The sequence below is a fragment of the Onychostoma macrolepis genome, chromosome 16 (genome assembly GCF_012432095.1).
Source record: "Onychostoma macrolepis isolate SWU-2019 chromosome 16, ASM1243209v1, whole genome shotgun sequence".
Lineage (NCBI taxonomy): Eukaryota > Metazoa > Chordata > Actinopteri > Cypriniformes > Cyprinidae > Onychostoma > Onychostoma macrolepis.
The window spans coordinates 16,131,809-16,157,655 of record NC_081170.1 but is presented as its reverse complement, the minus strand read 5'-3'; the positions used below and the strand labels follow the sequence as shown (position 1 = coordinate 16,157,655).

At 36.3% G+C, this 25,847-nt stretch overlaps 3 protein-coding genes and 2 long non-coding RNA genes across 6 annotated transcripts; 3 read left to right on the top strand and 2 right to left on the bottom strand.

Annotated features, from left to right (window-relative positions):
- Positions 1–247: 247 nt before the first annotated feature.
- On the top strand, positions 248–8,484 carry LOC131521816 (zinc-binding protein A33-like). The gene is made up of 6 exons (XM_058746899.1): positions 248–732; positions 4,646–4,741; positions 4,853–5,083; positions 5,249–5,271; positions 5,363–5,481; positions 5,815–8,484. The coding sequence occupies exons 1-6, from the start codon at positions 340–342 to the stop codon at positions 6,363–6,365; spliced, it is 1,413 nt and encodes a 470-aa protein (XP_058602882.1). The 5' UTR covers positions 248–339; the 3' UTR covers positions 6,366–8,484.
- A 3,524-nt stretch (positions 8,485–12,008) lies between these two features.
- LOC131521943 (uncharacterized) lies at positions 12,009–14,330 on the top strand. Its single transcript, XM_058747114.1, has 2 exons — positions 12,009–13,654; positions 13,814–14,330. The coding sequence occupies exons 1-2, from the start codon at positions 13,141–13,143 to the stop codon at positions 14,107–14,109; spliced, it is 810 nt and encodes a 269-aa protein (XP_058603097.1). The 5' UTR covers positions 12,009–13,140; the 3' UTR covers positions 14,110–14,330.
- On the bottom strand, positions 14,322–17,339 carry LOC131521944 (uncharacterized). Of its 2 annotated transcripts, XR_009266403.1 has the most exons (6): positions 17,280–17,339; positions 16,189–17,140; positions 15,917–16,112; positions 15,701–15,813; positions 15,479–15,556; positions 14,322–15,376 (listed from the first exon to the last, which is right to left on the bottom strand). It is a non-coding gene; the product is annotated as an uncharacterized LOC131521944 (long non-coding RNA). The 2 variants fall into 2 exon arrangements; XR_009266402.1 differs by having other exon boundaries at positions 15,917–17,140.
- Positions 17,255–20,482, top strand: LOC131521945 (uncharacterized). The gene is made up of 3 exons (XR_009266404.1): positions 17,255–17,547; positions 17,969–18,052; positions 19,466–20,482. It is a non-coding gene; the product is annotated as an uncharacterized LOC131521945 (long non-coding RNA).
- A 38-nt stretch (positions 20,483–20,520) lies between these two features.
- LOC131522179 (interferon-inducible GTPase 5-like) lies at positions 20,521–23,381 on the bottom strand. Its single transcript, XM_058747482.1, has 2 exons — positions 23,346–23,381; positions 20,521–21,974 (listed from the first exon to the last, which is right to left on the bottom strand). Exon 2 carries the CDS (start codon positions 21,964–21,966, stop codon positions 20,746–20,748), a length of 1,221 nt encoding a protein of 406 aa, XP_058603465.1. The 5' UTR covers positions 21,967–21,974; positions 23,346–23,381; the 3' UTR covers positions 20,521–20,745.
- Between the last annotated feature and the right edge of the window lie 2,466 nt (positions 23,382–25,847).

Below are 25,847 nucleotides of genomic sequence, written 5' to 3'. Positions count from 1 at the left end.
ACCATTTCATATACTCACTCCCCCTACAGGAAAAACTTGATTAAAATCAACAAAAGAAGATTCAAAGAACCAGACAATCACTATGAACTCCACCCTCTTTCTGAAAGTATCAGGAAGGATTTCTCTCTTCGGTGCCATAGGGTGACTTATCTCAACTTATCTCAACAAAAGCAAAAAGGATTCAGTGATGTAGACAGAAAAACGTACAAAAAGGATTTTGTATTTCTACTGGACTGAGACTCTAGAACAAAGCAGACCTGCTGATTCTAATGGTTATTTATGAAACAAAAGAAGAGAAAGTGAAAGACAAGTCAAGATCATTGGATTTGAAAGCTGGAAATGGCTTTTGTGAAAACAGTATCTGTGGAAGATCTGTCTTGTCCTGTGTGCTGTGAAATATTCAAGGCTCCTGTTATCCTGTCATGTAGTCACAGTGTCTGTAAAGAATGTCTTCAGAAGTTTTGGGAAGCCAGGAATACTCAGGATTGTCCTATCTGCAGGAGAAGATCTTCAAAACGCGGCCCTCCTTGTAATTTGGTGTTAAAAAACTTGTGTGAGTCACTGACAGAAGACGGCGCTTCAAGGTCTGAGGAGGTCTGCAGTCTCCACAATGAGAAACTCAAACTTCTCTGCTTGGATGATGAACAGCCTGTGTGTGTTGTGTGCAGAGATTCAGAAAAACATGTCAATCACAGATTCCGCCCCATCAATGAAGTTGTTCCATCTTACAAGGTAAAGGACACATTCTTTTCTTTACTAGAAGCTGGCTAATGGTAACACTTTATAATAATGTTCAGTTTATAATAACATTCATAAGCGATTAATAAGTGATATGCTAACAATGTGTATGTTTTGTTAATTCATTTACAAGTAATTAGTTAATGATTAACTAATCATTTACAAAACATTACTATGCATTCATAAATTATATGTTAATATTTTTATCTGTTTTGTAGATTAAGTTGTAAATCATTTATAAGTGATTAGATGATGATGAACTAATCATTTAAAAACATGACTATACGTTCATAAATTATTATTAAGTAATATGCTAACGATTTACAAATCTGTCATAAGTTATCTTAAAAAATAGCATCATGAAATAATCAAACAGATCCTTAGTAAATGGAAAATAGTTACAAGTTAATATATTATTAATCACTTAGAAATGATTGAAATGTCTTCATTGTAATATTATCTCAATACACATTTGTTAATCTTGAACAAATGATGATTAAACCATTAGTAAATGATCAGGATATAATTCATGTATGTTTCGTTAAAGTTGTAAGCTGGTCTGTTAAAAAGCACAAAAATGCAATTATGCTAAAACTATTTATTTTTTTTTTTTAAAGAATAATCAATTATTTGCTGTCAAGTGAATAAAGGTGTAAATGACTTACAGTCAGGGGATTCCAGTGGGTTGTGTTAAACCCTTTCTCAGCGACTTGACAGCAAATACAGTGGGGCAAAAAAGTATTTAGTCAGCCACCAATTGTGCAAGTTCTCCCACTTAAAAAGATGAGAGAGGCCTGTAATTTTCATCATAAGTATACCTCAACTATGAAAAAAAAATCCAGAAAATCACATTGTAGGATTTTTAAAGAATTTATTTGCAAATTATGGTGGAAAATAAGTATTTGGTCAATAACAAAATTTCATCTCAATACTTTGTTATATACCCTTTGTTGGCAATGACAGAGGTCAAACGTTTTCAAAGTCTTCACAAGGTTTTCACACACGGTTGCTGGTATTTTCGCCCATTCCTCCATGCAGATCTCCTCTAGAGCAGTAATGTTTTGGGGCTGTCGCTGAGCAACACAGATTTTTGATGGGGTTGAGATCTGAGACTGGCTAGGCCACTCCAGGACCTTGAAATGCTTCTTACGAAGCCACTCCTTCGTTGCCCGGGCGGTGTGTTTGGGATCATTGTCATGCTGAAAGACCCAGCCACGTTTCATCTTCAATGCCCTTGCTGATGGAAGGAGGTTTTCACTCAAAATCTCACGATACATGGCCCCATTCATCCTTTCGTTTACACGGATCAGTCGTCCTGGTCCCTTTGCAGAAAATCAGCCCCAAAGCGTGATGTTTCCACCCCCATGCTTCACAGTAGGTATGGTGTTCTTTGGATGCAACTCAGCATTCTTTCTCCTCCAAACACGACAAGTTGAGTTTTTACCAAAAAGTTCTATTTTGGTTTCATCTGACCATATGACATTCTCCCAATGCTCTCTAGCAAACTTCAGACGGGCCGGACATGTACTGGCTTAAGCAGGGGGACACGTCTGGCACTGCAGGATTTGAGTCCCTGGCGGCGCAGTGTGTTACTGATGGTAGCCTTTGTTACTTTGGTCCCAGCTCTCTGCAGGTCATTCACTAGGCCCCCGTGTGGTTCTGGGATTTTTGCTCACAGTTCTTGTGATCATTTTGACCCCACGGGGTGAGATCTTGCGTGGAGCCCCAGATCGAGGGAGATTATCAGTGGTCTTGTATGTCTTCCATTTTCTAATAATTGTTGATTTCTTCACACCAAGCTGCTTACCTATTGCAGGTCTACAATTTTGTTTCTGGTGTCCTTTGACAGCTCTTTGGTCTTGGCCATGGTGGAGTTTGGAGTTGGACTGTTTGAGGTTGTGGACAGGTGTCTTTTATACTGATAACGAGTTCAAACTAGGGATGCACCGAATGTTCGGCAACCGAAATTGTTCGGCCGAAAATAGCAAAAAAATCTCTTTCGGTGTTCGGCCGAATAAGCGAAAAGACCGAATAAATTGTACCGAACAATGACGTGACGCGATCAAATAGAGGCGCGCACTAATGCAGCAAACACGTCTGCAGTGTGAAAGTATTTAAAACTGTCAGAGAAAGACAGTTAAAATAATAATTCCAAGCACGAAGCACCGACAGTTAGATGCTTAGCGCTGCATCTCATGTCTCCGATGAGAAGAGGAAGAGGTGGTTGATGCTGGTTACTATGATGATTGAAATCGCGAAATAGCCTCAACTGATTAGTAAATAAACTGCAGAATGTTATGTTTTCTAATACAAGCAGGGATTGCATGTATTCAAACAGCGCTGCACGAGCTCGCGGTGCCAGGGTTCAAAGTCCAAAGCGCGAGGAACATCTGCGTTAAAACACTGTAGCCTACTCGTCTTTTGCTCAGTAACATTTTTTTTTAAAGACACATGACAATGTGATAAGTGCTACAAACATCTTCCCAAATTCGTAATGAGAATCATTTAAATATCTGCATGCTGTTGTCAACAAAAGAAGCACTAAAATCTTCCAGCGGGTTTCTGCCAAAATAAAGTCTAAGAAAAGCAACAACTCCATCAACATTCATAAATGTTAGTATTGTAATTTTACTGTTGTTCTGTAAAGTAAAATAAAATAATAATAATTACCCTACAACAGCTCTATACATTTATTATAACATTCACAATAGTGTTCAAATTGGGATCTGTAGTATGTTTTAAAAGAATTCTCTTCTGCTCAGCAAGGCTGCATTTATTTGTACAGTAAAAAAATACATGCCTGATCTCAAAAATGGCCCAAAAATATTATTTTAGTAACTTATTAATTTTTAGTTAAATTTTGCTTTGTTGGTATAATGTCTGATAGAATGTTAAAAAAATGTTCAGTGTTAAGTAAATATTTTTAAATTGTTGTTTTGTAATTTATTTATTTATTTATTTTTTTTTTTTGAAAAGCAGGACAAAACAGTAAAAAGCACATTTTGGATATTTAATTTATGCAGTGGTGACAAAAAAAATAAATTAAAAAAATGGAAAAACAGGCCTGGGGAAAAAGAATGCGAAAAACCATGTTCGGTATTCGGCCTTCGGCCTTCGGCCCAGTGTTCCATTTTGTTCGGCTTCGGCTTCGGCCAAGAATTTTAATTTCGGTGCATCCCTAGTTCAAACAGATTCCATTAATACAGGTAACGAGTGTAGGACAGAGGAGCCTCTTAAAGAAGAAGTTACAGGTCTGTGAGAATTTACCAATTAATTCTTTAAAAATCCTACAATGTGATTTTCTGGATTTTTTTTCTCATTTTGTCTCTCATAGTTGAGGTATACCCTTATGATGAAAATTACAGGCCTCTCTCATCTTTTTAAGTGGAAGAACTTGCACAATTGGTGGCTGACTAAATACTTTTTTGCCCCACTGTAATGTATTATTCTTTAAAAAAATAGTTTTAGCATAATTGCATTTTTTTGCTTTTTAACAGACCAGTTTACAACTTTAACGAAACATACATAAATTATATAGCGATCATTTATACTAATGGTTTGATCATCATTTGTTCATGATTAACAGATGTTTATTGAGACAATAATACAGTTGACATTTCAATGAATAATAAGGGATTAATAATATATTAACTAGTAACTTTTCTAAATCCATTTACTGGTCAGTTGATCAGTCATATTAACATATCACTTATTAATCATTTATGAACACTTAATCATAATTTGTAAAAGAAGTGAATCATTAACTAATCACTTATAATTACAACTGAATGTTATTATAAAGTGTTACCAATAAAATGTATCCATGCATAAGTACCTAGTTTGCACTGTATATGCATATACAGGAACTGATCAAACAAGTTTTCACTGTTTCACTGTTAAATTCAAGGAGCAGCTCAAAACAGCACTGACGTCCTTACAAGAGAAGCTTAAACACACAGAAAAAATGAAAAGAGAGTATAATAAAACAGTTCTGCAAATCAAGGTGACAGAGTCAAATGCCCAGTTTTTTTTTAACACAATTTATATGGACAAAACATATTTAATCTATACAGTATAAGAATGCAGAGGTAAATTTCTCTGTTTTTATATTCAGACTCAGGCTGAGCACACAGAGCAGCAGATTAAAGAGGAGTTTAAGAAGCTTTATCAATTTCTGCAAGATGAAGAAAAAACTGCAATCACTGCACTGAGGAAAGAGGAAGAGCAGAAGAGTCAGATGATGAAGGAGAAGCTTGAGGAGATGAACAGACAGATCTCAGCTCTATCAGACACAATAAAAGACATAGAAGAGAAGATGAACGCCAGTGACGTCTCAATTCTACAAGTGAGTACTGAAAATTAGTTCTTTTGCACAAAACAGCTTGCTCATTGTCCAGCATAGTCAAACTCACCCTGTATTGAGAAGCTCCTTTAACACAATTAATTGCACAATTAATGGAAATATTGATTGTTAAAGGAGATAATAAATTGTTTTGTTCATATTTTGCAGCATTTTAATGTCACAATGGAAAGGTAAGTGAGACGTGGTGTCACTTGTGTCTTTGATTGTGAACTCACTACGCTCACTGTAGGTCTGACTAGTGAATGTTATTGTTTTATCCAGAGCCCAGAGTTCACAGCAGAATCCACAGATGCTTTCAGGAGCTTTGGTTAATATGGCAAATCACCTGAAAAACCTGACCTTCAGAGTCTGGAAGAAGATGCAGGAACTTGTTCAAAACAGTGAGTCTTTTAAAGAGCTAAGATGTTACAGACATAGTGTAAACTTATGCCAGGTCCTTGCTTAAATTCTCAGGGTCACAGGAACATTTTTATTGGCACGCCCCTTCCTCATTGGACCTCAGAAAAACATTCCTCTGAAACCCCTGACTTCTGTATATAAATGTTAAAAATAAATTAAAAAGATGATCTGCCAAAAACAGCACTCATCAAAATCCCAGTAGACTGTCAGCAAAAACGTTTCAGCAATAGGAAAGGTATTTATTAGAAATAATGTTCACTTCTGCTATTTAAATCATCTGAAAAAAAGTATATGTTGTATGTATCTCTCCTCAGCTCCTGTGACTCTGGACCCAAACACTGCACATCCACGTCTGATTCTGTCTGATAATCTGACCAGTCTGAGACGCAGCAAGACACAGCAACTGGTTCCTGATAATCCAGAGAGATTTGAGAAATATTCTTGTGTTCTGGGTTCAGAGGGATTTAACTCAGGAACACACTTCTGGGATGTGGAGGTTGGAGACAATTCATGGTGGATCATTGGTGTAACCACAGAATCAAACCAAAGGAATGGAGCAGATTTCTTTAACACCAGTGTCTGGTGTGTTTGGTACAAAGATGATGAATATTTCTCACAGTCTCCAGAGATCCCCAACAACCCCTTTTCAGTTAAAGAGAAGCTTCAGAAGGTGAGACTGGAGCTGGACTGGGGCAGAGGAAAGCTATCATTTTGTGATGCCGCAACTAACAAACATTTGCGCACACTAAAAACCATCTTCACAGAGAAAGTCTTTCCATTTTTTTATAGTCGTGATGAAACCTTCCCTCTAAGAATATTACCAGCTAAAGTGGTTGTTGGAGTTCAGTCCAGTTTGTTGGAGTGATTTAACAGGGTGTAATCAATCTCGGTGTGTTTGTGACTGATCTTCAGTCTTGAACTCATGAGTGAACCTGTTACAGTTCATTGAATCTGAATTCGCTATCAAAATGAGTGTTGTAGTCATTTCTTGTATTGAGCATCTCTAGTACCACTGTCTTGCTCTTAACAAGTCTAACTTCAACCCCATGGTCAAGACGCTAAACACTTTGCCGCTTTTTGCATGTTGAGTTTTTTTCAGTCTTATTCTACAATTGGGACTGGAATTGATCACCCTAGTGGTGAGGTGATTAAATGAATCATTGTCTGATAATTAAGGCATTTAAAGGTAGGATTGGCAGTTTCTGAGCTATTAGTGTCACCTGCGGTAACATAGTAGGCTACAAAAATAAAGTAATTTTCTAACAACCATTGTAAACACTCCTTTCGCTCATCACACCTCCCCTAACTCAAACATCACAAACACAGCTATTACAGGTCTATAAAGTCTATTAAACGTCCCATGGCATGAAAATTTCACTTTATGAGATTTTTTAACATTAATATGAGTTCTCCTAGCCTGCCTATGGTCCCCCAGTGGCTAGAAATGGCGATATGTGTAAACCGAGCCCTGGGTATCCTGCTTCGCCTTTGAGAAAATGAAAGCTCAGATGGCCCGATCTGGAATCTTCCCTTTATGTCATCACACGGGGAAAGGTCACCTCCCCTTTCTCTGCTTTGCCTGCCCATGAGAAAATGAGCTACTACCGTGCGAGGCGAGCGCAATATTTTCTTTTCCTCGAGAGACATCATTGCTTGCAAACGAGCGAAGCATGGCAGTTGCTCAGTGTTTGGATGTACAAATGAACACCAAAGTATTTTTTTAGTTCCTTCATCCGAGCCTATGGCTAGCATTAGCTACATGATAATAACTGTAACAGCATACATAAACAAACCAACTAAAGTACCGTATCCAGACACAATATTTTAAACTAACCATTCGGAGACGTCCTGCTGTAGCCGCTGAGTTGCAACTTCTTCATCAGGTGCTTCTCCATCTGGATCAGATTCTGGGTCAAACTTAAAACCATTTTTTAACTGGTGAAAATACTAGTGGCCTAAAACTTTTGCACAGTACTGTGTATAGAGTAGAAAAAGTTAAAAAAAACTTACAGGTTGTACGTCAAATGAATGACTTCCAGGATGCTGTGGTTGTGGGTCTGAAGACCTTTCCTCCGTTCTTGTATATTGATTGGGGAAGCAGAGTGGGCAGGACTTTGAAACTGAAAGCACTCTCCCTTTTAGCATCTAAACCATAAAAATAATACAGTGCAAACTGTGAAACTGATCTCACAATCAAAACGACACATTTAAACACTTTTCCTGTGTCCTGTGTCTTCATTCCTTTAAATAGCTTGGATCGGATTGGATTGAATTTAAATAGATTGGATCAGAAACAAATGACACAGGCAGACCATGTGACAATGGCATGGCTGAAGTGTGATTTAGTAAGCCTACATTAAAGACTTCCTGAGACAAGCATAATGTAATTTATTAGGAATATGTAGATGTTAGTGACGTTCTAGCAGAGGTGCTGCCGCTGTGTACACTCACAGAAAACTAATTTTAAAGATGTGGGGCAGCTCCTGTAATATCGTCTTGACTATCGACAAAGACATCAGCTCTCAGCGATACCTCTGACTATCGTCAATACACTATACTATCGTCTATCTGCACTATCTATACTATCGTCTAAAAAAGTGTTGCATGCCTAAATCTAATGGCAGACAATAATTTTTGGTGTTACCAATAATTCTAGGTGCATATAAAGTTCAGTAGGCTATTACTATACAGAGCAAAATGTAAAAAAATCTGTATAGAGCAAAACAGAAAAAAAGTCGCTCTGCAATTCAACTGCAAGTACCCTCATATTTATTTGGAGTGCAAATTCATTTCAAATGAGAGTAAAAGTAAACAAGAAGCATAGATGTTTAACCCATCACTTCATCAAAACAATTGGTACACTGACTGTTGCAGTAAATTAAGCCCTAAATGTTCTCAGAATTTACAGACCTTTTGCTGAAGAAGGTGGATGTTGACTGCTTTCCTCTTCATTTCGATTATTTATCATAAACCCTACATTTTTGTGGAAATATGCTGTCAGTGCTTAATTTAAATATTTTCTGTTTCTGTTGTCAGACATAAATTAATAAAATACTACTTGTCTGTCTGGGTAACAAAAACTGTTCTACATATGTGACTTTAAGAGCCAAAGATAGTGCATTAAATGTTGCCCAAATCTGCAATAATTTACATATCAACTCATGGAGTAACAGGGCTCTACACTTACTTTTCTTTTTACGAGTACGGTCAAAAATTCAGGAGCACCTTCTAATCAATAATTAAAAATCCCATTACGAGGTGATATTTGACTCCTTAAAGTGATTTACAGGGAATTTTGTTTTTACCTTTGTAATGGCATTTTTCTAACTTTATTAAAAGTATGTCATCTTCAAAAATGAATAAGCTTTTTAACATTTCTAATTAAAACAACAGAATAAAAAGTAGAATAACAATAAGTTATCAATCAAATGCAATCAGTATTTAAGGAATAAATTTGTACTACAGAGGTGGCACAGAAGACCACACAAGTGGCTTGTAGGTGTATTTTCAAATGTTTAATGAAGCTGAGAGTGCAATTAAATTCATAAATTCATGTTGAGGTTAATGTTTTAAATATAAAATTTTGAATATAGAAATATTAAATTATTTAAATAACAGGAAATACACTTTAAAAATTAAACTAAAACTGCCAGCAGGTGGCGGCATGTCACTGATTTTATCACTGAATCATTCATTTATTTGATTCGTTTGAACTGCTGATTCATTCAGGAACGAAGTACATGACTGTCTTTATTGACACTAGATTCGTTTAAAAACGCAGCTCATGCATAAACAAAACAGCTGTGTTTGAATGGAGATCGCAGCGCTCAGCTGTTACTTTGTCGGAAACTATTTTCGTTGACCAAATAGAGCAAAATAAGGCAATACTGTTGTAGTCAGAAAATATAAGTCACTTAAATTAATATTAACTTCTTGTTTAATGAACTGTTGTATGAAATCCATCACATTTGCAAACTCCCTTAATAATCATTAAAAGCTGTCACTCATCTTAGTTTGCAATCTCACAAAACTCTATTATAATCAGCTCCTTACACTGCACAGTGAATCTAATTTACAGTCTATCTTCGCGTTGTTTGTTATAATGAGTGGATAGGGCAGTAAGTGATAGGCTACATTACTCAATGCAGCCACTGAGTATGTTAGAAACCTTTGAAGCTCCTTCAGCGCAAACTCAAATATGCTGATTTGAGTCAGTCGACGTTCTCCTAAATATTTTTTTCATAGTCGCACTCAGTAGCCTAGTTTTCAGCCTCAAATGCAACTGAAATGGTCGCACTGTAGAGCCCCGAGTAATATTAATCTAATAAAAACTTAGATCAGTTCGTAATTAATGCTTTAGTGACGCCTAATCTATAGCCAAACAGTATTGTATTATGTGAGTTTGACAGAATAAACTAAGTTTTATATAACATACGAAAACGAAGTTTTACTTGTAAGTTTCTCCCGCGTTGATTGCATCTCTCAAACTTGAACAGACCATGTGCTGCAGTATGCTTCGATAGTGCGGCTGTGTGAGCGCGCGAAGTCTCTCGCCGCAACGCAGGTAAAGAGGAGGAGGGGTTGAGAGCGAATTCTACGGTACACATAATTATGTGTTAATTTATGTAAAAAAAAAAATATTATTCTAAAAAAAACTCCACTCTTTCTGTTTGGGGGGGCCAGTGGGGTGGCCAGTGTCATTTTAGGCCCCCCCTGGCCCCCCCTTGGAGGCGCCACTGGTGGCACGGTACACAGATGTCACGGTTCGGTACGTACCTCGGTTCAGGGGTCACGGTTCGATACGATTTCGGTACAACAGGGGGGGGGGGGAATCTACTATGCTCAGTTTCTTTTCATTTATTTTGAACAGACAGTAGTGCAAATTAAAAAAAAAAATTTCCATCTAGATGTGAAAATACTAAATATTATTACATGTTATATATATAAAATCTGTTTTGTTTTCATTTTGAGTGTACACAAATAAAAGCAGACCTTTATACAGTGATTATTAATAAGACAATAAGTGTTTACAGTTGATTCTGCTGGTATAAGGAAACAGTTGAAGTGATCGCGCCGGAGCGCGCGCGCGCACACACACACACACACACACATCAGTTCCAGCATTGCTAACTTGACAGCGCAGTTGGTAGTTTATCAAAATAAAATACAGTGAACCAAATATCAGCGCGCCCGCCTCTGTGTCACCGTTGGAACCCGACTGAAGTACAAAGCCTATCATTTACATAATAAATAATAGTTTAGCATTCAGATACGTTACATCGCAAATATGGAAATATTATGGAATATTTGGATTTGTGCCGAATGAGAGAGGTAGGATACACGAGCACAAAGCTCCATTTTGAAACAGTTGAGTGCGCAAGCCTTTAAAGTATACTCCTTTGTCAGTTATATGTGAGAGACGCGTTCAGAATCAGCACGTAGTCACTGTCTAGGGGGCTTTGTTTGCAAGCGCGCAACTCATGGCATTCGCTGTTCTTCTGCTGGCGGTTATCAAACAGCGTTGCATTACTGCGGGCACCCCCTTCTGGATTGGGGGTGAATTGCCTGTATTCGTCGTAAGGCCTCATGAGATGTCCGTACCGTGACGGTTCGGGACGAATACATGTACCGTGCCACCCCTACATAGACATAATATATAATATATTATGTCTATGGGTGAATGGAGGAGTGGGCTGGCCTGGACTCCGGGCTTCTGCGTGATGATTGGACGGTCTGTATCTCCTTTTGATTGACAGCGATTTTGTTCTATAAAAAGTCGCTGAGGCTGAAGCTATTCGAGCTCAGTCCCATCACGGCTTTGCACTTGGTTCTTATCAATCATTATACATTTTTTAATTCATTTATAATGTTATGTTTTAATATACATGCTGCTAACTCGGAAATTTCAAGATATGCGAGCAAAAAATGCTCCTGACACTTAAGCAATACGACACGAGCAAGAGTGCTGTTTTTGTTTAGTTTCTGTATTCGATCCAAATCCGCGTCGATTTGGGCGAATCACTGATTCACTGAGCCATTCATAAAAACAGTCATTTGATTCGCTCCTGAAGGATTCAGCCGTTTTGAAAGAATCATTTGAATGACTCAGTGATTCAATCACGAACTTCTGCCACCTGCTGGCCGTTTTTAAGTTTCCCGTGTAAAAGTAGGCATATTACATTATTTTCCATCATATTTCTATATACAGAATTTAGTATTTAAAACATTAATCTCATAACATTATTTATGTAATTATAAATACAGTCTAAATTAATAAATGCCACATCAAAATCTAAGGCCCAGAGCTCAGTTGTACTGATAGTTCATTCGTTCGTTATTCTGTGTATGAGTGAGTTCCCATTTTTTCTGCACCAATGGGGGCAGAATATGGGGCAGTATATGGGGCAGTGAATAAAAATGGAGATTTTGAAAACTCGATGATCGTCTCCTGGAAATTTATGACAGAACCCTGACAAGATGGCCGAATGAACTATCAGTACAACTGAGCTCTGGGCCTTAGATGTTTCTCCAGGGATCCCTCACCAGAACTGGCCCGGCCATCGAAAATTGAACCCCTTTTAACAAATCAGACCAAACCATTTTATAATTACAGGGGGTCTCACAGGATCTTAATTCAGAAATTTAGTACATCATAAACAAAATTAATGTAATATATACAAATAAACTTTATACACTTATGAAATTACATTCAACAAAACAATAACAGAAATAAACTAAAACACAAAAATAGACTTTATACATAACATCCAAACAAACCCCAAACCCAAACGGTCCCCCAAACTACATTTCCCATAATTCCTAACAAAAAATATAAAGGACATCAGGAAATGCCGCGCTCGTTTGATACCAGGCCTTTGCTCCATGCTGCAGTCATGGATCCCGGCTGAACCACGGGTGAGATAAACAATTCAAATAATTAAATAAATTTAAACCCATTTCTGTGTAGTTGTGATTTTATTCCATCACTAGCGTGCACTCTAGTAAGGAACTGGGTCGCTCTTAGTTCTTTTAATACTAGCATAAAGAGTCAACCTACACCTCTAACACAAAATATTTTGGGTAAATAAAAGAAAAACTAAAGTAAATACACCAATTTATAAACAAGCAGACAAACAATAAAAATAAACCAATTGAAATAAAATATGTACCAAGTGTGGCCTTAGCCATCACAGTCATATAACTACAAAACGATTAAAATTCAAAATTAAATTGTTTTTGTTGTTGTTGTTGTTTGTTCTATATAATGTTTATTTAAACTGTGAGTGACTGTGACGTGTTTTGATGGACTCGCGCTCTGAGTCTCAATAGGGACTTTAAGCAACAACAGCTGATGGAACGGCAACGGCGATCTGACGTAAACTGTTAACTGCCGTAGCCAAAGAGCGCAAAAATCACTAAGCAACAGCAACAGACAGGACGGCGAAACATTCAATCATTTATCATTAGTGTAATACAAAATGTCATTTAAACGGGCAAGAGAAAGCGTGCTTTTGGCATTAAACGACCATTTATTGTCAGAAGAAGAGTTTTTAGTCTTGTATGATGCCAATAAGTCTAAAAACCTAGATTTACCATGCAAAATATAACCTTATAATATTATACCTTTTAATCTTGATGACATGGAGGAGGATGAATGTATAAATGAATTTCGTGTCAGAAAATGTGACATGCCAGTCCTGGCAGATGTTCTCAGGATTCCCAACGAGATCATCTGTGATCAAAGAAGTGTTGTGGGAGGAGTAGAAGCGCTGTGTATGCTGCTTAAGAGGCTGACATATCCTTGCCGGTACAGTGACATGATGCAAAGATTTGGTCACCGTCAAGTCCCAGTCCTGTGCATGGCCACAAACTCCATGCTGGATTATATATATGCTGCACATCATCAGAGGATAACTCAGTGGAATGACAACATCCTGAACCCTGCTGCATTAGAAACATATGCTGACTGTATCCACCAATTGGGAGCCCCTCTTGAAAACTGCTTTGGATTCATAGATGGTACTGTACGACCCATAGCTAGACCAGGAATAACACAGAGGATCCTGTACAATGGTCACAAGCGCATTCACAGCCTAAAATACCAGGCAGTAGCCATTCCAAATGGCTTAATTGCGCATCTCTATGGCCCTGTAGGTAAGTCTGAATAATTTACTTAATAATGTCATTCATTAGAGTTAAAGGGACAGTCCATCCATTGACTTTCATAGTTTGGAAGTCAGTGGGTACCTGAAAATATTTTTAGTACACAATTATTTTAAAATAATAATATTATTATTATTATATTTTTAACAGAAGGAAGGAAGCATGACTCTGGGATGCTGGCAGAATCTGGACTTTTGTCTTTGCTGGAAAATCATGCCATGTCTGCAGATGGTCATCCAATGTGTGTGTACGGGGACCCAGCATACCCACTGCGCATGAACCTGCAAGCCCCATTTCGAAGTGTTCACCTAACCGCCCAAATGATGGAATTCAACAAAGAAATTTGTGAAGTCAGGGTGTCTGTGGAATGGTTGTTTGGGGACATAGCAAATTACGGTACTTCAAATTCATGGACTTCAAAAAGAACTAAAAATTGGTTTGAGTAGTGTTGGAAATCTTTATGTAGTATCTGCTTTGTTAAGAAATGCACTTACTTGCCTGTATGGTAATCAGACATCTCGGTTTTTTAACTTGGATCCTCCACATATTAGAGACTATTTTTCATAATGTAACACACATGATGTAATACACACACACACACACACACACACACACACACACACACACACACACTCTTAGAAGAAAAGGTTCTATATAGAACCTTAAAAGGTTCTATCAGACGCTATGTATTTGGAACCCCTAAAAGGTTCTATATAGAACCCTTTAGGGGTTCCCATCATGGGATCATTTTTGGGATTAAATTTTTGTTTTATTTTAATTACATTTTAAGACTTTAACAGCTCATATAGCTACTTTATCACTAGAAAAACTGAAATACTATAAGCATAAGACATCAAGGAGTTGTGTGATCATTTAAGACACTTTTATTAGCATTTACAATGACAAGCAATATATAACACAGCAATTCATAGTGCAACAGTTACAGGGATTAACATAAATTCATGCTTCTTTATTTATTTATACTTTAAAAAATATATATATTTTTACCTGTCAACCTAAAATAGCACTCTCCATTTTAGAAATATTGTTTTTTTCAACCCCCTCCACCTTACTCACCCATCCAACATGTCAGTCACAAATATATGTTGATTGCTAGAAACCACCACCAAAAATAAATAATAATTGAATGTTAACTTGCACAAATAAATAAAGTTAACTTAAAAAAATTAAATACATAAGTAGAATTAGAATGTGAAGTTTGTCATCAAATAGTATATTAATGACAATCTTATTTTGCATCTCACCACCAGGTCATTACCCTTTACCTTAAATAAATGTCAAGTATTTACTCCACATTCTCCTATAAACCCATAAACCAAGTAGTTTGACTTTTTTTTTGTATGCTGCAACTTTCCCCAGTTCTGTAACCCATGAAAAATGGTGAACCACATATTTCTGAAAAGGGAGCTAAAAGACTAACCATAGTATTGTTTTTTATTTATTTATAAGCATTAAATATTAATTTTACATTCAGATAAGCATTTAAACAATAAAAACAAAGGACCCAGGACAATTTCAGCACTGGGAAGGGCTAAATAGTAATGATTGAAATTAACTGAGTGATGGATTTTGGATGCTCCATACTGAACAAAAAGTAGACTGCAAACAGATACTACTGGCATCTCTGTGTTATTGGTCAGTGACACGTCCATTTTGATGCTAACTCTCTTTGCGTTGAGTAGGCTTGACATCCTAAAATGGGGATACATGTCAGATAAACATTTATTAGACCTATGGAGAGTACAGTGCAACAGGAAAAAGAAAAGAATCTCTCACAATTACATTAAAACTTACTTGAATTAGGGAGAAGTGTGGTGTTTTCATCTGAATGTAGATGACCAAACAAGTAATGCTGCACGCCAGAGTCCAGACCTGCAGTGACAGTGCAAAATATTTATTTATTTATCAATCAATCATAAGAACTTGCATGATAAAAGGTGGAAAAAAAGATATCAGTAATTTAAGATTAGCTGACTGATGAGTTTCAGTTGGTACTGTTAGGAAAAATAAATGTACCTTTTGTGTTATTGTTTTGCAGCAGGTTGGTCATGTTTCCTCTGACTTCCTCTTTTCAGCTCTGATAAGGTGGAGCTAAAACTTTAACAGTGCTCTCTGGGATAGATAAACATCTACAACAACCAAATACAGCGTGTTTTGAATAATATACAATTACTTCAGCAAAACAAACATTTATATTTCACTATACTATAACTGCAAACACCAAATACTCACAGTTATCCACAGAAAAAATGGAAACATCTCCATCAGCTGCTTCTCTCTTTGTTCTTCTTGGTTTGAATTCATGTTTATAACGGCTGTCTTAGGGATTAATGTTAAAAATGACAAACCTCCCGGCGGAGAATTGCGCGGACCTAGACAACGCGATAAACCACCTTTCTTCTTTTAGCTTCTTGAAAGAAACGGGTTGCTAAGTAAAAATGACAAGGGTTTATGTAAAATTAATTAATTAAAATAAGCTAAAATTAATTAATATTCTCGCTTACCAATGTAATCGTCGTTCTCCTGAGCGCTGAGCGTAGTCAGCCCACCGTGAACCGTTGAAGTTTAAACAGCGGTTGCAATGCTTGCCCTTGCTGTTGCTGTTGTTGAAGTAACATAGTCTGCATTGCCTGGATTTGCTGTTGCTTTTGTTGCATTAGCTGCATCATTTCAGTCATCTGACTTTGTGACGCTTGTGCTGCCTTTGCTTGCTCTTCAATCTGTATTTTTTTCAGTTCCAATTCTTTTTCCTTCAAAGCCCTCTCAGCTTGACCTCTCTCCCTCAAAAACTCAATGGTATCATTCCCACTTCTTCTTTGTTTCGTATTTCTACTATCCTCTCCCTCATCACTAAGCCTCTTGGAAGTCTGGCTCATTCTTTCCATTGCCTTCTTCCTTGCTTCCTCTGCTTTGGCTCTGTCTGTCTCCAACTTTCTCATATTCTCATCACTGCCTGTTTTCCTCTGCTGCTCTTTCTTTCTCTGATATTTATTCTATAAGCTCATCAAGCTCTGTTGTTTGTGCGGATGTGCCACTACTCCTCTCATCTTTGTAATTTTTGGTCTTGTATTTCATCTGTATTAAGGTGAATCTCTCCCTCACAGACCTCTGCGTTACTTTACATTTTAGTTCTTGGAAACAATTCAGTGTTTCAGCTATAGTAGACCAGGCTTCCCCCTTGTCAACGCTGCCCTTCTTGAATCTGTACGGCTCTATCAGAAGGATTTCTCTACAGAGGAGTATATCATGCCTCTCTGTCCACTCCATAGGGGCTCTAATCAACAAGACATATGAACTAGCAAGCTCGTTTTGAACAGTAAGTATAATTAGATATACTGAAAATACATTTTTACATTTAACATAAGCTGTGTTTTGAGGAGGATGTTTGGGCTACTTACATTGCTCGTTCCACATAATCATCGCTACCTGAGGTGTTGATGCCAACTGCAGACATATCTTTGTGCAAACGGGAAAATTATTAAATTTAGATTAAGTTAAAAACATATAGGTATGTATTTAATTAAAAGGCTAATCGTAGAATCATATGCAGACACAATTAATATGCAGCAATCCATAAAACATAACATTTACTTACCTAATCTGTCACGTAGTAGCGACTACGGCAAATTAGCTGTACTCCCGTAGTAGACCGTTACAATGTACACGTCACGAAGTAGCACTGAAAGTCGCGCGTGCGCAATGGCACTTTATTTGCCGTTGCCGTTCCATCAGCTGTTGTTGCTTAAAGTCCCTAATCAAACGCTGCAGGGAGGGAGTTACCATGGAAACGGGGCGGCAACTCTGAACACTCCAACTGACAGCTGCAACACTGCATCTCTCACTGCTGTTTTCACCGTTTTCAGGTGAGTTTAATCCCTAAAATCACACAAATATTACATACAACTGTTCCTGACACTTTTCTTTCTTGTAATTGATACGCTTATGTTGAATATTTACTTCATAAAGACGGTTTAGTGTCTTCGAAAAAGTCCGTTAGCATCTCAACTGTTTTCAGACCATGTATGCTATTGAGCTCTGATTTATCAAGGTTTTGACTTTTCATCACACATTTATGTGTAGTTGGGAGATTTTAATAGCTTTGTAAAGGTTTTGTCAATGGGTTATTGGAATTAGACTAATTTATTTAGTCTAAAATATGTGCTGTAACTTTACTGTTAATCGGTGACGTCACTGAAAGGCGCATGTATTAACTGAATCTAGTTAAAACGTGATTTGATATTTAATGGCAAACAATTATTGATAAAAATTGTTCTGTGGTTTCAGGAGTAACACTTCTACAACAGAAGAGAAGCTCCAAGATATCTAAATTTCTGAAGGAAGCTGCTGACAGAGATGTGGGAAACATAGGTAAGCTGCATGAGAAAGCTCATTAAATCACTTCATATATGCAAATATGTAGTGAAAAAATGCATATCACCATGCATCTTTTACAATTCTTTATTAAAGTTATTTTAAGAAGGTTTTGACATCCAAACATGAGTGAGTGATGTTAAAATGTATTTTATTTCTGTGATCAAAGATGAATTTTCAGCATCATTACTCTTCAGTTGTACATGATGATTATTCAGAAATCGTTCTAATATGCTGATTTGCTGCTCAGGAAATATTCCTGATTCGTATTTTTTTTTGTGTGTATTATTCAGGATTCCTTAATGAACAAAGTTTAAAATGAACAGTGTTTATTTGAAACAAAAATATTTACTCTCACTTCTCATCAATTTAATGCATCCTTACTGAATAAAAATGAATTTATTAAAAAACCTCACTGACTGTAAACGTCAGAACAGTATTGTACAATACCATTTAAAGGTCTGAAGTCTATTTAACCTTGAATCCTGAGGGAAAAAAAGTTTACACTAAAATGTTTATCAGAACATATTTTTAAATATATTGTTAATAATCAGAAATGTTTCTTGAGCAGCAAATCAGATTTATTTTTGAAGGATCATGTGACACTGAAGACTGGAGTAATGATGTTAAATTCAGCTTTGATCGCAGCAATACATTACAATTTTAACATTCAAATAAAATAAAAAAAACGGTTCTCTTGAATTGTAATATCATTTCACAATGTTATTGTTTTAACTGTTTTTTGAGTTGTGAGTATAAGAGACTTCTTTCAAAGATGTAAAAATCCTACTGACCCCAGATTTTTTAACAGTTGTGTAAATTAGTTATGATGTTCCTCCCACTTCAATAATACTGTGGCATATGTACACTGTAAAAAATCCAATTAACAAAATGTTGAAAGGGCAAAAATATTTGATTACACTTTATTTTGATAGTCCACTTTAGACATTCTACTAACTATAAGTAACTTTGTAACTACGTGTCAACTAATTCTCATTAATTTTCAACTACATGTCTACTAACTCTCAGTAGGGTAGGTTTAGGGTGAGTAGAATAAGTTGACATATACTTGTAAAGTTTCTCATAGTCAGTATGTTGTATGTTGTGGACCCATCAAAATAAAGTGTTAGAAGTTATTAAGCAGAGAGTCTACTAATACTCTTAATGACTGGTATTTGACGTGTAGTCAACTCTTACTCTTAAATTCTCAAATAGCCTTCTGATAATGTTTGGGGCTCAGACACACTCTCTCTCTGTTTAAATTTAGCCATCTTTTAGCCAAGCGTTCACATAACAACTCATAACCTTGTACTCTAGTAATAAATGCGTATGATCATCTTTTGCCTGAAATAATATGAACAGCATCTGTGCTAATTCTTCTCCTTTTGTTCTCCTGTTTCTATCTCTCAGGTTTCCCATCCCAGTGTTACTACAGCTTGGATCCAGCCTCACTTGTGGTTACTTCAGATGAAGACCCCCAGATGATGGCAACTATAGATGAACATACCAACCTGACAAATGTTATGTATTGTAATCATTGCCTTAAAGCATACATCGAGTGATTTTCAACCCACTTTGTATTGTTACTATGATGGCAATATATGTGAACGAACAAGGTTTAATCTTTCTCTGAGTTCCATGAGATATTCCCATTTATTTGTCAGCCAAATAATATTTAGCATTATCCGAGTATTGTTTATTTACATATTACAGACTTTGTGACAGTATAAAGTGGGTTTAAATTCACCGAACTTACCCTTTAATGTTTGTCTGTTTAACTGAACATGACTTTGAACACATAACTTGTATTATCTTAGAGTTATTGGCATATAGACATTAATTTGTTGCCAGAAGATGCTCCCCATTGATTCACAGTCACCTCAGGCTGTTGATAGGAATTTTTTTTTGAAACCTTTAATTTTTCTAAAGCTGCTTTGATTGTGAAACGCATTGTACCCTTACAACAGTTAACCATGTTTTTACTATGGTAAAACTAGTAATCATAAATTTAGTAATCAGGGTTTTTTTTTTTGTGGCCCGCTGGTCTTATGTTAGCTGGGGAATAACGCTAACGTTAACCCCGCACAGCGACAGATCAAATATCACATTAACCGTGAAATCAGTGTGCTCATCTTACCACAGCTTATTAAAAATAGAGGTAAATAATCATATCATCATATTAATTTACCTTATAATCCTGCTTGCTGCGAGCTGCGTGACCGTCTGACTACGAGACGAGTGAAGGATCCAGAAAGTTTGATGAAGAGGAAAAATAAACAAACCGGTTGGGTCAAAATAACCCAACCCAGGTGTTCAGTGGTGAAAGAACCCCTTGCAGTCCATTTGACCCAGCATGAACAACCCAACTGTGTGTTTACAGTACCTCAAACAACCCAGAATTATGACCCAGCACAATTAACCCAAAAATGTGTTTACAGAAATAAGCCAGCACTTTGTAGAGTGTATATGCTTTAATAACAAATAATTGCAACATTTTACAATAAGGTTCCATTAGTTATTGTTAGTTAATGTACTAAAGTGTATCAAAGTGTTAGTGAACTATTGTAAAGTGTTACCCAAATACTGGATTTTGAGCGTTTACTTGAAACCAACAGAAGTGGAAATTGCATTCATGTAAAAAAAACAACGAACCCCAGGACCAGGATTAAGAACCACTGTTTTAGGAGTTATTACATTTTTACAAGACCAGCTTCTTTTGTGATTTTTTGAGCAATATCTGCCAGTTCATTTAATCCTTTTCTTAGTAGGTACTCAGTAGTACTGAAGGATATTCCTGCAGCAGCAGCACTGCCTACACCTGGAACGAGACTCAACAAAAACTCAGTAGAAGCAAGTGTACTAGAGACTTGCATTCTGGTCAAAGTGCTTTCTTTAATAGCAGTAACAAACTTTGATTTGGCTAGACCTTTCAGGTGGGGCTTGTTCACTTTTTCTGAAAGCCTTGTCAGTGACCTTTCATCCAAACCAAATGCATAGTAGCACCTTGTGAGGAAAAGCATAACCATGCTTGCATCGCATGCTGCTGATAGTCCAGGCACAGGGACGACTGCTATACCAGCAGAGGCGAGAGATGCAGCCCAGATCATCCCTTGAAACATCTTGATATTCTTCTCGAGAGACTCAGCAGAGCACACTGGCCAGGCTTGTAGAAGAGCAGATCTCTTGTGTTCTGGAAGCTCTTCTTCCAGAGTGTTTTGAAGTCTTTCAAAATCATATTTCTCCAATTCAAAAGATGATATCAAGAAAACTTTGGGATCTCCCAGCTCTTTCAAGTTTTTCTTACAGTCCTCTCTTATTTTGTCAAGGATTTTATTCTCCTTAAACCTTTTTTTACTTTTTAATTTATTTTTCTCTGCTCTGATGTCATTGTCAATCTTGGAACGAACAAAGTAAAAGTTTTTCTTCTGTGTTTTTATCTCTTTAACCAACATAACATCATTCTCCATGAACCTCTCTGAGCTAATTATAATGAAGAAATCATAGGTGTCAAGTCTGACATCTTTAAGGTAATGTTTTGCTTTGAAGTTTGAACTTCCTATTCCAGGCAGGTCCCAGATTTTCACATTTGGCACTGCAGGATGCTCATACATGGTGGGCTCCATTGTAGTTTCTGTGACTCCAGTAAGTGCTGCTCCATCATCTTCATGATCATCATCATTATCGTCATCATCATCATCATCATCATCATCATCATTCACATCTTTGTTCAGACCTCTAAGTGCATTTATGAAGGTGGATTTCCCAGATCCTGTTCTTCCAGTCACAGCAATGTTAAGTGAGACATTCATTAACTGGTCAAATGTTTCTTTAGCTTTTGCTGTGGCCTTTTCCAGGGTGGACTCGCCTGATGCCTTTACTGCCTCAACAACAGCAGGGTCTTGACTTTCCATGTTTTAAACTGTAAAAGTTATAGAAATACCTTAAACATTACTTTATTCATGAAGCCAAAAGAAAGCTTTTTGAGCTGTGATGCTTTAGTTCTAAGGTATAGCATCCTGTAATTGATGGTGACGGTCTCAAAGCATTAGTCTCACTGTACTGTACTTGAAAACTTTCAGATTACAAAGATACTAGTATTGGAATTTGCAAGCAACAAAAGGGAATAGATATTACTAAGGTATTAGGGGTGGAGTATTTTTCCATGTCAAGAGAAAAATGTACTTTTCTCTTGTACTTCTGTACTTTATGACTATCAAATAGTAAATTATAAATAGGTGAACAATCCTGTGTCAAATATAGTGTCAGCAATGTTTTGTTTGTTTATTTATTTATTTTTGGGTGTCTAACAATCCTTTTAATTGATGTTAGAGTTGCTGTAAGAGTTGATACAACAAGAATATGAACCAGTATGAACAATGAATAGTGAATAAGGAAAAATATTTCTTCCTTCACTTTGTCATTATAGACATGCCCATGTAAAATATGCAAAAGATGCTGTAGCCTACTACAGCTGCAATGCCTGTAAAGTTAGCTTGATGTTTGATCACAGTAATAGGGGCCTTTGGATTGGGAATGGCATGCAAGCTTTTGCCAGTATTCGAATTTCAGTATTCATGAATTACCAATGAATAGCCTATTAAAAAAAAATGCAAATGACGTCACGTGATTTTTCTTATCAATTAAAATATAAAAATAAACTTAAAAAATAAATTCCGCCTAAGTAATATGATAACTTAGTAAAACCTGAAGTTAATGTGTATGAAAAACAATAGCCTACTTACTTGTAAGCGCAATTAAAAAAGTAAATATCGAACGTCACCTGACCAAACCGGGAAATCAGGTCTCATCGCTTCCGCTTGTTGGTGTTAATAGCCGTATTAAATAATGGCGATATCTATGGACTTTTAAGGTAATCAGTTAAACAAGCTGTTTTTACTGTTGATGTTTTATATATAAATGTTAGTGAAAAAAAAAAAATAATACAAAAAAACTTAAAAACAAAACAAAAAAAAACTTTTGGATATCAATCCACATATGTGATATTATGATGATCTTTGGTAGGCTATCTACTTTGAAGGCATCTTGAGTAAAACAGCTTCATATTTAACGAAGCATATGCAAAACACGTGAACCGGTAGCGACGAGACCTGTTTAACAGAATATGGAAGTCTGTTGCGCGTAACTTCTGTTAGTCTATTTACAAAGGTTTTTGTTTTTAATTTTCGCTTCATGCCCATGGTTAAAACTGTTTTGACAATATAATACAGCGTATATGCTAAACTGGTAAATATACCATCTATTCATTATATGAGGGGAATTTTGAACATACCTTGAACCTCTCGAGGCACACCGGTGACGGTGTGACTGTCCAAATGCAATTCCGCAGTGGAATCTTGTCAACCAATCAAACTGCAGTTTTTCCATGTGGTTAAGCATTATGCAAAAAAGAAAACCAAAGTAACTAAGAATGCAAATAATTTAATAGCCTAGTCTAAGCAAACTATAATAAACTTTAATTATATAATAACTACACTTATTTATAATCAGAGTACATACAGAATAGGCTACATATTTTGAAAATGCTTTATTTAGTGTATAAACTCTATCATGCATTTTGTAAAAGAAAGATAGCACAGGCACACTTTTCAAGCAATAATTGTAAAAAACTAAAATTATTTATTCTTCAGAATTACAACAAAAGGTGGCCTACTGTCAGGACACCTGTGTAAACTTGAGGTGAACTGTCTTGTATCCTCTAAAAATAACCTTGACAAAGTGAAGTTATCTAATGGTTGGTCTCAAATGAAATCTGGTTTGATATTTTGTTATCAAATGCAATTACAATTAGTGCCTGAAGTATTCAAATACTTCTGTGGTCACTATAAAAAAAACTGTATTTCCAAGGCTGGTTGCAATGATCTATGGATCGTCTCTGCTGCCCTCTACTGGATTGAGGCAGAATTCATTTTGTTAAAATACTTGAAGTAACATACCTCTCTGTTGGTTCAGAAGCGGTTGGGTGCATTATTTTAATCTTCTTCTTCAATATTAGTCTGAAGTATATTCTGGTATCTGTTTCATTTGTGACTAGGTTAAAGCTAAACCTGACTTCCCATAGCCTACAACATTTGATTTGTTCGTCTCCCCCATTTTGCAGACAATGAGCAAACAAAATCATAAATATCTTTCATAAAACACTTAACATATGATTTATAAATTAATGTAGTCATCAGTGGGTAGGGTAGATATCTGGAATATAAATTAAAGGTTGTCAACATAATTTTGTAAGATATTAGCCAACATCACACAACACAGGTTGCGCCATCCAGTTTGGTACAGAAAACCCAACAACAATGAAAATAAAATGTTTATTTATGTTTAATATATGGGTCCCATATAACCTATACAAGGCCTCTTAGACAAGGATCTTCATCTATGAGGGCTCCCTGGGAACTCCTATTAGTTACTATAAGGCCCTGTGAATGAATCCCTGCAAACCTCTTATAGAATCATTGTTCCATTCTGTTTCCAATCATATTTATTTGAACCAATATTTGAGCTTTGTTCTTTGTGTGAAGAGTATCAAAAAAAGTACTATTTAGCAGAATGCGAAAGAGATTTATTGGCAAGTATTTTTGAACACACAGGGATTTGTTTTGGTGAGAAGAAGTTTCCGGTGCACAGATATAGACAAATTTGCACGTGTACATAAAATTATTATTATAACTGTCCATCTTCTCTAGGTTGAAGTTAAAAATTATTCATGCCTGAAAGAAAGAAAGAAAGTTTAAAATTGTAACTGTCAAAACTTATACAATTTAATACAGTTGGTTGAATGTCTATAAAAGACCCTCTTTCAAAGATAAAAGAATAGCTATTTAAGTAGTGTGCATATTTGAAATTACAGATATTTACGGTGTCCAAGAGAGCTCAACGTGCTGCAAATTAAGAAACCATCTTCATCAGTTTGACAGCACATGTGCTGCAAATACTCACAACACAACTAAACACAAAAAGGCACTGTAAAAACAGAAGCACGCTGCAAATACTCACAACACAAACAAATCCAAATGCGCTGCAAATATGCACAGACGTCTATATAGCCTATATATGTATATATAATTTGGAAACACAAAATAAATGAGGCTCATCTATTAACATCTATTATTTTACTAACATCTTTATTTCCTTCATTGAACAAGCAGCCTTCAAAGCACTAAAATAAATATCAAATACATAATAGTCAAGTAAGAAAGTAGCCAAAATAAGAATATTAAATATTAAACATTCATTGCAAAAATTCGTAACAACCTAGCCCAGTGCTTCTCAGAATTACCGGCCCGAGTCTTCGCAGCCTTAGTTGACATGCAGCTATGGGCATATCTAAAATTTAACTTAATGTTATTGCAAATCTTCTTGATATGCGATCTAAAAGTACGATTGCTATCAATATATACACCCAGATATTTAAAATTTGAGATGACTTGTAGTCTCTCCCCATCTATGACTACATCTGTCTCCGCACGGCAGCTTTTAGATTTACTGAAAACATACATACAGTTTTCAATACATTTAGTTGTAAGCAATTATGTTTTAGCCATTTTGTGATCTTTAACACTGAGTTTGTTAACTGAACAGCAGCTTGAGCTGCACTATTAGCATGTACAAAAACTACTGTGTCATCAGCATACATCTGGATGTTAGAATTGAGATTTGGAAAATCATTTAAATACAGAGAAAATAAAAGTGGGCCCAAGATCAAACCTTGTGGGACACCTGCTGACAAAGAAATAACACCTGATGGATGATTCTTCAACTGAGTCCGATGTGT